Raw genomic sequence first — 10,505 nt, 5'->3', positions numbered from 1 at the left:
GCGAGACTAGTGCTCCTGCAGTGCTTCCACTGTTAACTCTGATAACACCTTAGTTTGAAACATATCTGGAACCAATAGTTGCTATTTAAATATTCTCATTTCTTGAATATTGTCTCATTGTGTTTAATGTGGGTTTACCCTTCCAGCTTCTCACATTTTGTATTAGTGTTCTTAATGAGAATACACAAGAGCAAATAGTGGAAGGATTGCAGAGTTTCAGTATAAACTCTGAGGAGGTTAGGACTGCTGTTCCTTTAAAGTTATCCTCTATTCTGGTTTGTAGTTTAGATTTTTTTTTTTATGGCATTGCATAATTTTTTTAGGGTGTCTCTGTTCCGTGCCATCATGCTGCAAGGTGTGGAAAGAAGCACCTGCAAAAATCTCTCTGCTATGTGGCTGTTAAAGGTACAGGAACTCTGTCATTCTTATTAAGTTACTGACCAGCTGAGTATATAGACTTATACTGGGCTGTGACTCGGTCTTATGATCTTAAAGATCTAAGTCCATTTGAAAAGGAGTTGCAAGAGCTTACTGCCAGGCACGTAATCAGAAAAAACTCTCAGACTGACAATCAGATCCAAAAAGTTTATATGTTCGCCTACACATTTCCTCCTTTCCTTCACAACTTATTTATGGAGGCCATTATACTAAAAACAATGTCTCTTATTTCACAAGTCAAGTAGTTAAAAGGAAGTATAATAACCTGTGAATAACTTTAACAGGAAGTCCATGAACTCAGAACAGGTTTTTTAAAAAATAAATTAAGTAGTTAATCTTTGTTCATTCCAAGATCCTGAAGATAACAGGCATGTTTTTTACTGCCCTACAAGTAAGACAAGTAAAGAGGATAATAATAAGCATAGAATGTCACTAACCAAACAATATTTTAAGAATAGGTATTTTATATAGTGCTTTTTCTAGGTGCTCAAAACACTCTATATTATTCAGTAGTTGTACAACAACCCTGTAAGGGAGAAGTGCTGCTGTTTTCCTACTGCTGATGAGGGAGGAGCAAAGGTAAGACTCAGATTTAAATAACTAAACACAGGTGGCCTTAGGCAAATGACTTTCTGAGTCTTACCGTCCAATTAAACTATTTAAAAAGAATTCTCATGTATGTTAGCTTTAAAACATTTTCACTGCTGCAGAAACTGTGGAATTTAATTATGCAAACTTCACCGCTTAGTGAATTTTGAGAAGCATCCAGACGAATCTCCTAGTTCCCCTGTTTTCCCCTTTCTACCTGTTCTACAATCTGCTGGGATCTGTTTGGATCAATAAGATAGGCTTAAAGCACATCCCACAGCTTCGTTCTAAATCTACACTGATGTGAAGATGCCCAAACAAACATCAAGTACCTGGATAGAGAGCAGCTGTATATGGAACATTGCTATTCTATCAAGCAGAAATAAGTTCTTGTGAGCTAACTACAGACATGAATTCTAAATTAGTTCCTACAAAGGAGTATCATGACAAAATGTTGTTGAGGAAGAGGATGGGAGGGGAGGGCAAAGAGGATTTTTTAAAAGCCTTATAGTTCCTTCTCTCTTCACCTTTCTCCCCCTCTTCTTGCCCTCACCGAGCTGTCTCTGGGGTCAGCAGAGAGGCTCAACAGCAACACTCCAGCTTCCTCCACCCCACAATGGTTCTGGGTGAACTTCTTCCCTGCATTTTAATCCAGAAACCATCAATGGGAGCTTGTCTTGGGTTCAGGGGATAAACCCAAGACATGTCCATCCCTTAAGTTCAAGGCACACAAATTTTCCATGGTGGTGTGGTAAAGGGCTTTTTAGGGCAGGTTCCCTCCTCTTCAGGCTGATTTGGCTCAGATAATGTACTGCCTCTGAGCCCAAACCCTGCCAAGGTCCTTTTAAACTGCAATGAGGCAATCTCTCTTACAGTTCAGAGGATTGTTGAGGAGTATATTTCACTTCCTTTAGCCAACCCTCTTCACTTCTCCTCCAGCTTCTTGCCTTCTGCTGTTCTCTGTGACTTTTGAAAGATGCTGCTGGATTTTCTGCTTCTGTATTGTGCTTAACCCATGGGTTCTCAAACCTGGATCCCCAGATGTTGTTGGACTACAACTCTCACCATCCACAGCCACAATGGCCAAAGTCTAACAAAGTCTGGGGACCCAAGTTGAGATCCCGTCTTAGGCCAATACCCCCCTTCATCTCTTAAGCTGCAGCAGAGGAGAAGGAAAGGGACTCACAACTTAAAGGATCCCATTAGCAGAGACTGGGATCAGAAGATATATGCCTGAAGGTAAACGTCCTAAGAGACTAATCCATGCCTCACCCACATGCTCCAGAGTGAAGGAAACCAGACAGCAGGCTGCTTGCTTGCTTTTAGCCTAGTGGTCATCCAGTAAACTATGGGATTGCAGCAGTTCGCTGCTGTCTCCTGCTGCAAGGGTTTTATAGCAGAACTGTATTTGTGCCCAGCCCTCTGTCTCCAGGCAGTGCATTCTTTAGTATGCAGGATCTTCCTTTCTGTCCTGTTAGATCACCTTCCACATCTGCACAAGGCATACCATTTTACAATTCTATGGAATGATCACCCCTGGCTAAATGGGCAAAAGGTGCTTTTAGAATGCTGGCTCTCTTGTATTTAGCAGGGGGACAACAACTGTCCCTATTAATCCCAGCATAGTGTCCTTAGGAATATAGGAAGCTGTCTTATACTGAGTAAGACCACTGGTCCATGTAGCTTAGTATTGTCCATACTGACTGGCAGCAGCAGGTCTCCAAGGTTTCAGGCAACAGTCTCTCTCTTTTTGCCCTACCTTGAACTGCCAGGGATTGAACTGCTGCTGTTTCTTAAGAACAGCCCTGCTGGATCAGGCCCAAGGCCCATCTAGTCCAGCATTCTATTTCACACAGTGGCCCACCAGATGCCACTGGAAGCCTACCGGCTCTCTCTTGCTATTATTGTCCTGCAGCTGGTACTCAAGAGGTAGCCTGCCTTTGAGGCTGGAGGTGGCCTATAGCCCTCCAACTAGTAGCCATTGATAGACCTTTCCTCCATGAAGATATCCAAACCCCTCTTAAAGCCATCCAGGTTGTTGGCTGTCACCACATCTTGTGGCAGAGAATTCCACAAGTTGATTATGTGTTGTGTGAAAAAGTACCTCCATTTGTGGGTCCTAAATTTCCTGGCAATCAGTTTCATGGGCAATTTCTTCTTAGACTATGAGCCCTTTTGGGACATGGAACTATCTTCTCTTTTGCTATGTAAACTGATTTAAGAAGTGTTCTTCAAAAGCAGTATATACATAATAATGCATTCCGTTAAAGTAAAATACCTTTTTACGTTACAAAGTTTGGAGAAATAAGTTTCTGGGAAAAACACTACACTTGAATGTCTTGATTTGGATTCAGAGCCTGCTACTTTTGAATTAAAGTCCATAAAGATAATCTGTCATTGACAAGACACTAATGAGCAGGGACCAAGAGCCATTATGCCTACAAATTTACAGGACATGTTTTGCAAATTGAAATTATACATTTTAAAGTTATCTTAAAAGTTCAAACAGTACAGAAAAGTACTTCATTGGTGAATAAAACAGATGTTCTGTGAAGTGTTTCAGGCTACAGAATTAAACACTAATACTATTAAAAGAATGTTTCACCTCCTAATATTTGCTCTCTCTCAAACTTTCCTTTCACTGTCCTGTCTTTAAATGTTATGAATACTGAGTACAGAATATCTTTACAGACATCATATTTTCCTACTCATGGAGGACATCTGGTGGTGAACCACTGAGGAACCTTTAAAAATTCTTTCATATAAGAAAAAAAATCATACTTTTTTTTTTGAATTAGCTGCTTTAAATTCTTGCCCCTAAGCCAAGGTACTGTCTGTCCTAGTACTCAGCAGGTGTGTCATCTCTTTGTTGGCAATGTACTGTAAATACACTCATGAACACATCTATCACCACCAAAATAATTAAAAAGATGAAATATTTTGTCAAATAATTTACAGTCTAATTTCATGTTGTCATTTTTGTACCCCATCTTTCTCTCACAAGGAGCTCAGGATAACATAAATGGTGATCCTGCCTCATCCATACAACCACCTTAGAATATAGAGAAGACTGCAAAATACCTTCTGGTCCAAGGTAACCCAGTGAGAGTAATAATTGCACTGGGATTTGAACTTGGCTCTTCCCAGTGCAAATCTAATACTCTATTTCGCTGTAATTAATGTGTAGTTTTATTTCTGATTGCATTATCCAAATCACTGAAATTATGAGAGTTGTATAATTCTTTTCTCGTTCAAAATACAGATATTTCAGTCTAAAACAAATTCACTTCCATGTAGACTCCTAGAGCCTTGTGAGAATATGAAAGTTCTGTACATATGTGCTTTTCAACTCACTTCTAGAAAGGTGACAGATCCTCCCTACTGACGCTCATGGAGAAGTTCTCTGAGTGCCTTTGGAACACTTGTGCCAATGCAGGATTGCTGGGTTACAGAGACTTTGTAAATTAACCCTTGAGGAACAAACTCCCCTGTAAGCATTCAGAGCTACAGATGCAAGTTAGTGACCATTTATATTGGCTAAATATTAAGTCTTATCTAAACGATGAAAGTAACTTTCTCCAGTGGGCAGTGAAATACTTTCAATATGAACTACCAGATTTTAAAAATCTAGATATAAAACCAGACAATAATTAGCACACTTCTCATCCTTTAAATCTGTGAGTTAAGTTATTATTATGCCACCATCTTTGACCTAACACATACATATGTGGCTGGTAATTAACAGCAACCTTTCTTTTTTTTAAAAAAGTTACAGCCTTAACAGTTGTTTAAATGTAAGTAATTAAATGTTCCATTCATTTGAAGATGGATTATTTAAAAAAAACTAAAAAGCTTTCATTTAAATGGGATATACATATCTTGCTTGTGACTTTGTTTTATGGCTACAACAGAGAAGTATTATTGTTATGGAAGGAGCAAACGTTTTAGCCAAAGAGGCATGATATTCAACTCCTACAGCTTTGCACCACCACGCCCATGGCCTAAGCTGAACTTCTTAGCTCCAGGAACGGATTCTTTCAATAACACTTGCACTCCTGTGTCAAACTCAAATTGCATGGCTTCTGTGAATGAGGAAGCATCAAATGCACTGTAGTGAGCAGAACTTCTGTCCCCCCGCATACATTGTTGAGGAAATGCCGAAATTTGTTCTGCTAATTCAATGGCATGTCGAAGTGCTGGAAGGGGAAAAAGAGAGAGGGGAATCTATTATATATTCTGAATAATGTGTTCATTTGTGCAAAAGAGTCATACTTCCCAATGTCTACATTTTGCAGATACCACGTTTTGCATACACAAACCTGCCACTGAAATTAGCTGAATGGACTACTTATACCAGAATATGCGGGAGGAAAAATTTATTTATTTTTGTATTTAAGAAGAAATTCTGAAAATAACCAGCAGATTTTAACTACTGTTGTTCTCAAAGGATTTTTAACACTTAATAATCAGATCAGTATTTATAAACATCATGCCCAAGAGAAATGGAAGATCTTTCTCAGATTAAAATTTTCTATGATTCAAATCTACCACATGGTAATTTATTCAATTAAATAGTGTTCAAAGTTGAAATCCTACAAGTACATTAATAAAAGTTCTATTGCATATATTTAGTTTCTCTATTCATATAATCTACGCAAAATGACTTTGCCTGGTCAATGATGGGCCTCGCCTACTAGTATAGCTATATTTAAAGAGGAAATGTGCGCCATAAATTAAAGGCTCCTCTGTGTCTAAAGGTACCCAGTGGTACTACCCACCTACACAGAGGTTGCCTGTTGCCGCTTCATGATTTACTACTATGGGGCCCTGGCTTCTTCCAATCTACTGCAAAAACAGCAAAAAGTATAGGAAAAACAGGTTGCTTTCCTGTAACAGATGATCTGGTAGTGGTTCCATCATTCATAAATAGTAGGTTCTGCGCCTGCGCAGATCAGCTTCGGGTAGAATTCGTTAGCTCCTCACGACGCCGTCAACCGCCTGTTGCACACGACTGTAGTAGCCTCTAATGGCAGCTGGGCGTCTCTGCAATCAGTTTCTTGATGGCCGACATGGCAGTATGATGCTGAAGTGGTACAACGGCCTGAGTATTCTGTTACAGTGGCTATTCAATTCAGATGCGGGGACGGCAGGAAGGGTGTTATGAATGATGGAACCACTACCAGATCATCTGTTACAGGTAAGCAACCTGTTTATCTGGGTAGTGGTTCCATCATCCATAAATGGGTGAATTGCGAGCTACCCAACTGGTGGTGGGCATACTCTGTCAGTCACTGTAACACCCTCTTTAAGACTGCCCGTCCAAAGTCAGCAGCCTTTGCAGCCCACACATCTATGGAGTAATGTCTCACAAACGTCTGATGCGACGACCACGTTGCTGCCGTGCAGATATCAGCGAAACGAATGCCAGCCAAATGTGCCGCAGAAGCGGCAGAAGCTCTATTAGAGTGTGCTTTAATTGTGTTCGGGGGACTGACCCCCTGCTGGTCATACGCTAGTTTAATCAATTCCACCAACCAAAAGGAAAGCTTCTGGCGGGTTGGTGAACTTCCCTTGCACTTCCCCTGTAAGTCTATGAACATCCGAGGTGTTCTACGTATAGCACTTGTGGCCTTCAAATAGAAGAGAAGAGCCCGTCGGACGTCTAGTGAATGCATCGCACGCTCGAGGGGAGACGTTGGATCCCTAAAAAGGGTAGGTAGTACAATATCGGTATTCAGGTGAAATTCAGTCACTACTTAGGCCGGAATTCAGGATCCAAGCGCATGACAACCCTTTCTGGATAGAATTTTGTATAGGGTTCGTCAATACAAAGTGCACGCAGTTCACTTACTCACCTGGCGGAGGTTACTGCCACTAGAGAGTTTTCAGGGTCAAGTGTTTTAGAGATGCCATAGCTGATGGCTCAAATGGAGCCTCCGTCAGAGATGAAAGAACTAAGGAGAGGCTCCTCTTCTTGGCCGGCAGCCGCACTGGAGGATATAGATTATTGATGCCTCTAAAAAAGTCTTTACAACGTGGATGGGTAAAGACCGTCTTGCTGTCCCACCCACCATGGTGCGCCGATATCACTGCCATATGAACCTTAACAGACACGTTTGCCAGGCCACTCTGTTTCAGAGTGGTCAGGTAGAGAAGGACAGCTTTCAAACTTGCCTCCCTTGGGTCATAGCCTCTGGAGGCAGCATGTGCAGCGAACTTACGCCATTTTGCCCTGTAGCTTCATCTCGTGGACTGCTTACGGGTATTTAGGAGGATCTTCCTCAGAAGCCTATCCTCCACGCTGTGAGATTCATTACAGACAGGTTGGGGTGTACCACCCTGCTTTGATCTTGAGTGACTAGATTTGTCCACTGAGGGAGCCTCCTGTAATTCCTCTCGATAGTCTGAGTAACTGTCTGTACCACAGCTGCCTTGGCCACCACGGCGCAATCACTATTGCTTTTGTCTGGTCGTGTAGGAATTTGGCCACCACCCTGGGCAGTAAGGGCGTGGGTGGATAGGCATAAAACAGCTCCTGGCTCCAGAGATACTGAAAGGCATCGCCCTTGCTCCGTGGTCCGACTCCCATCCGGGAGCAATACTGTTTGCACTTACTGTTCTCAAAAGTCGCAAATAGGTCCACACCTGGTCTGCCCCAAGTCCTGAACAACTGTGCCAGCACTTCCAGATGCAATTCCCATTCATGCTGCTCCAACACCAGGTCTCTGTTCAGTGAGTCTGCCAGACAGTTCATGCTGCCTTTGATGTGAATGGCAATGGGGTAAATCCCGAGAAGGATGCACCAATTCCATAACCGCAGACTGAGATTGCATAGAGTGCTGGGCACTGTCCCGCCCTGCTTGTTTACATAAGCAATGGCTGTCATATTGTCCATCTGTAACTGGACAGTTTTCCCTACAAGCTTCCTCTGAAAGGCGACCAGGGCTCTGAACGCAGCCAGCAGCTCGAGGAAGTTGATATGCAGAAGTCTCTCCTTTGGAGTCCACACTCCCTGAACTCTGTGGAGCAGCAAGTGGGGCCCGCCGCTGTGGATGGAGGCATCAGATGTCACTGTCAACGCCGGCTCCCGTTCCCGGAACCAAATGCCATTAAGCATATTTGACTCTTTCATCCACCAACTCAGCGAATCCAAGACCTTCCTTGGAAGAGTAACCTGCTTGGACTGAGGTTCGGATCTTGGCTTGTAGGCCCTTAGAAACCAGAGCTGTAACTTGCGCATCCGTAACCTCGCGTACAAGACTGTGGTGGTGCAGGACGCTATCGGCCCCAACAGTACCTATACCGTCTTTGCCTTCTGTATGAGATTCTCTTGACAACAGTAAATCAGGGCATGCAGACGGGAAAACCGATTCACCGGGAGGAATGCCTTCTGGGCTGACATATCTAACTGTTTGCTGATGTACTGCAGGCACTTCGCTGTTTGGAGAAAAGATTTCTCCCAATTGATCTGCGCCCCCAGGTTCTCCAGCAGGTTCGTCACCATGTCTATATGCTCCAGCAATTGTTCCTTTGTCTTGGATGTCAGAAGCCAATCGTCCAAATAAGGATATACGGACACACCCTGCACCCTGAGATAGGCTATTATCACCACCACGCATTTTGTGAACACTCTCGGGGTGGTGACCAACCCGAATGGTAGGACATTGTATTGGTAAATCTCGCTCCCCATGGTGAAGCGGAGATATTTGTGATGATTCTCCTGAATGCCTATGTGGAAGTACGCATCCTTTAAGTCGAGCGTTGCAATCCAATTCTCCCCATGGAGGAGCGGTAGGGTGGCTTGCAACATTGTCATTCTGAATTTCTGTACTGATGTAGGCCGCGTAGATCCATTATCGGTCTTATGCCCCCGTCGTGCTTGGGGATTTGGAAATAACGGGAATAAAATCCCGTTCGGCTGAAAGCCCACCACACCGGCGATATCACCCCCTTCGATAAGAGCTTCTGCACCTCCTCCAATATTGGTGTTTCCGGAGTGTATTTCACCCCCAGGAATGGCGGGTACTCCTTGAACTCCAGCGCATATCCCGTTGCGCAAAGACCAGTGGGTCTTGCGCAAACTATGCGCAAGACCCACTGGTCCAATGTTATATGGTGCCATGCTTGGGCATGGCTTGCCAGTTTGATGGTTACTCTGGCTGTGTTCAAGGAGATGGTGTTCCTGGTACTTAAGTGCTTGTTGTTGCATGGATGAGGTACTTCGCTTTAGTGTTGGTGGGCTCTGCGGCTGATCAAAGCTGCTGCTTTGCTTGTGGTGTTCTCTTATTTTGAGAAGTCTGGTTTGCCTTATTCCTTGGGTAAAAGGTTTGCCTGTTGTTACTGCCGTAGCGATGGTAAGGCCGTTTAAAGTCCCTCTTGTCAGAACGACAATAAGAGCTTTGAAGGGCTTGATACTGATTGTACAGCCTGTATCTACTAGTATATTTCAGATTAGTGAAAGACCGAGCCGTAATACGGGATTTCTTCCACTGTTCCATGTTGTCATCTGTCTTGTCAGAGAAGAGACCAGCACCATTAGATGACGTCAAAGTCCAAGACTCGGATTCAGCCAAATGCTTTGCATTCGCTAGTTGCTGGCGGGTGGCTGCAGTAGACTTTAGAAAAACCGCCTCGAACCTTTTGACAAACTCCCCAGGCTCTAACGCAACACGCTGATCATACAACGCCTCCCAGAGGGAATGCGTATACCTTGCCTAGCATGCTACATAATTAGCTATTTTGATTGACAAGCATGCGGTAGAGTAAGTTCGCCTGCCAAGTGATACCATTGTATTTTGAAGTATTGCATACTTCCACCATTTACAATCAGATAACTTTTAATGCTTCATGCATATTTTGTAAAGATTTCATTTTTTAAAAAATTCCAAATCTTCAGGCTGTCATATGGTGGTGGGTTCTTGTTGGGTTCAAAACACATAACAACACTTTCCTGTGGCTCCATATTACATGGGGAAATCAGCAATGGTGGAAAAACCATCCTTAAGGCTTCTCTATCACACTGGTTTTCTCACTAAGGAAGCCATAATAATCGCTGGAGCACATTTTGAGGCACTATACTTATATGAATGGTCCACAATCTTTATCCACAGGTTTACAGTATATAAAGAGATAAGACATGAGAAAAAGGGAGAAGGCACAAAGGGAAAAAAGAAGAGAGGTAAGCAGAAATTACGAGTCAAAGGTATGGGAGAAGAGCTATATTTTCCAGTGGTATTTTAAACAATTTAAAGGAGGGAGAGTTGCAGATAAAGGTCAACGGAGGATAGATATGAGAAACAGAGGAAGAAACCTGAAGGTTAATCAAGAGCAGAGAATCAGCAGAGAAAAGGTGAGGGGACAAATGAAGAGAAAGGTAGAGAGATGAAAGTGGGTCAAAGAGTAAAGATATTAAAAACAGGTAGCAGCAGCTTAAATTGGTTTGAAACAAAACAGAAGTTTTTCTATCACTTATCTCAGAT

At 42.8% G+C, this 10,505-nt stretch overlaps 1 protein-coding gene across 6 annotated transcripts in view; it reads right to left on the bottom strand.

Moving 5' to 3' along the window:
* Positions 1 to 571: 571 nt before the first annotated feature.
* The window catches only part of LOC128352848 (enoyl-CoA hydratase EchA19-like), a 62,720-nt gene continuing 52,786 nt past the window's right edge, over positions 572 to 10,505 (bottom strand). For all 6 annotated transcript variants that reach the window (XM_053313342.1, XM_053313338.1, XM_053313337.1 and 3 more), the window contains one exon: positions 572 to 5,222. In XM_053313342.1, coding sequence (XP_053169317.1) covers positions 4,999 to 5,222 — 224 coding nt within the window. In that variant the 3' untranslated portion in view covers positions 572 to 4,998. The remainder of the gene's footprint in view (positions 5,223 to 10,505) is intronic.

The sequence above is a fragment of the Hemicordylus capensis genome, chromosome 4 (genome assembly GCF_027244095.1).
Source record: "Hemicordylus capensis ecotype Gifberg chromosome 4, rHemCap1.1.pri, whole genome shotgun sequence".
NCBI classification, from domain to species: domain Eukaryota; kingdom Metazoa; phylum Chordata; class Lepidosauria; order Squamata; family Cordylidae; genus Hemicordylus; species Hemicordylus capensis.
Note: the sequence above shows the minus strand (reverse complement) of the source record. Positions and strands in the feature narration are given on the sequence as shown.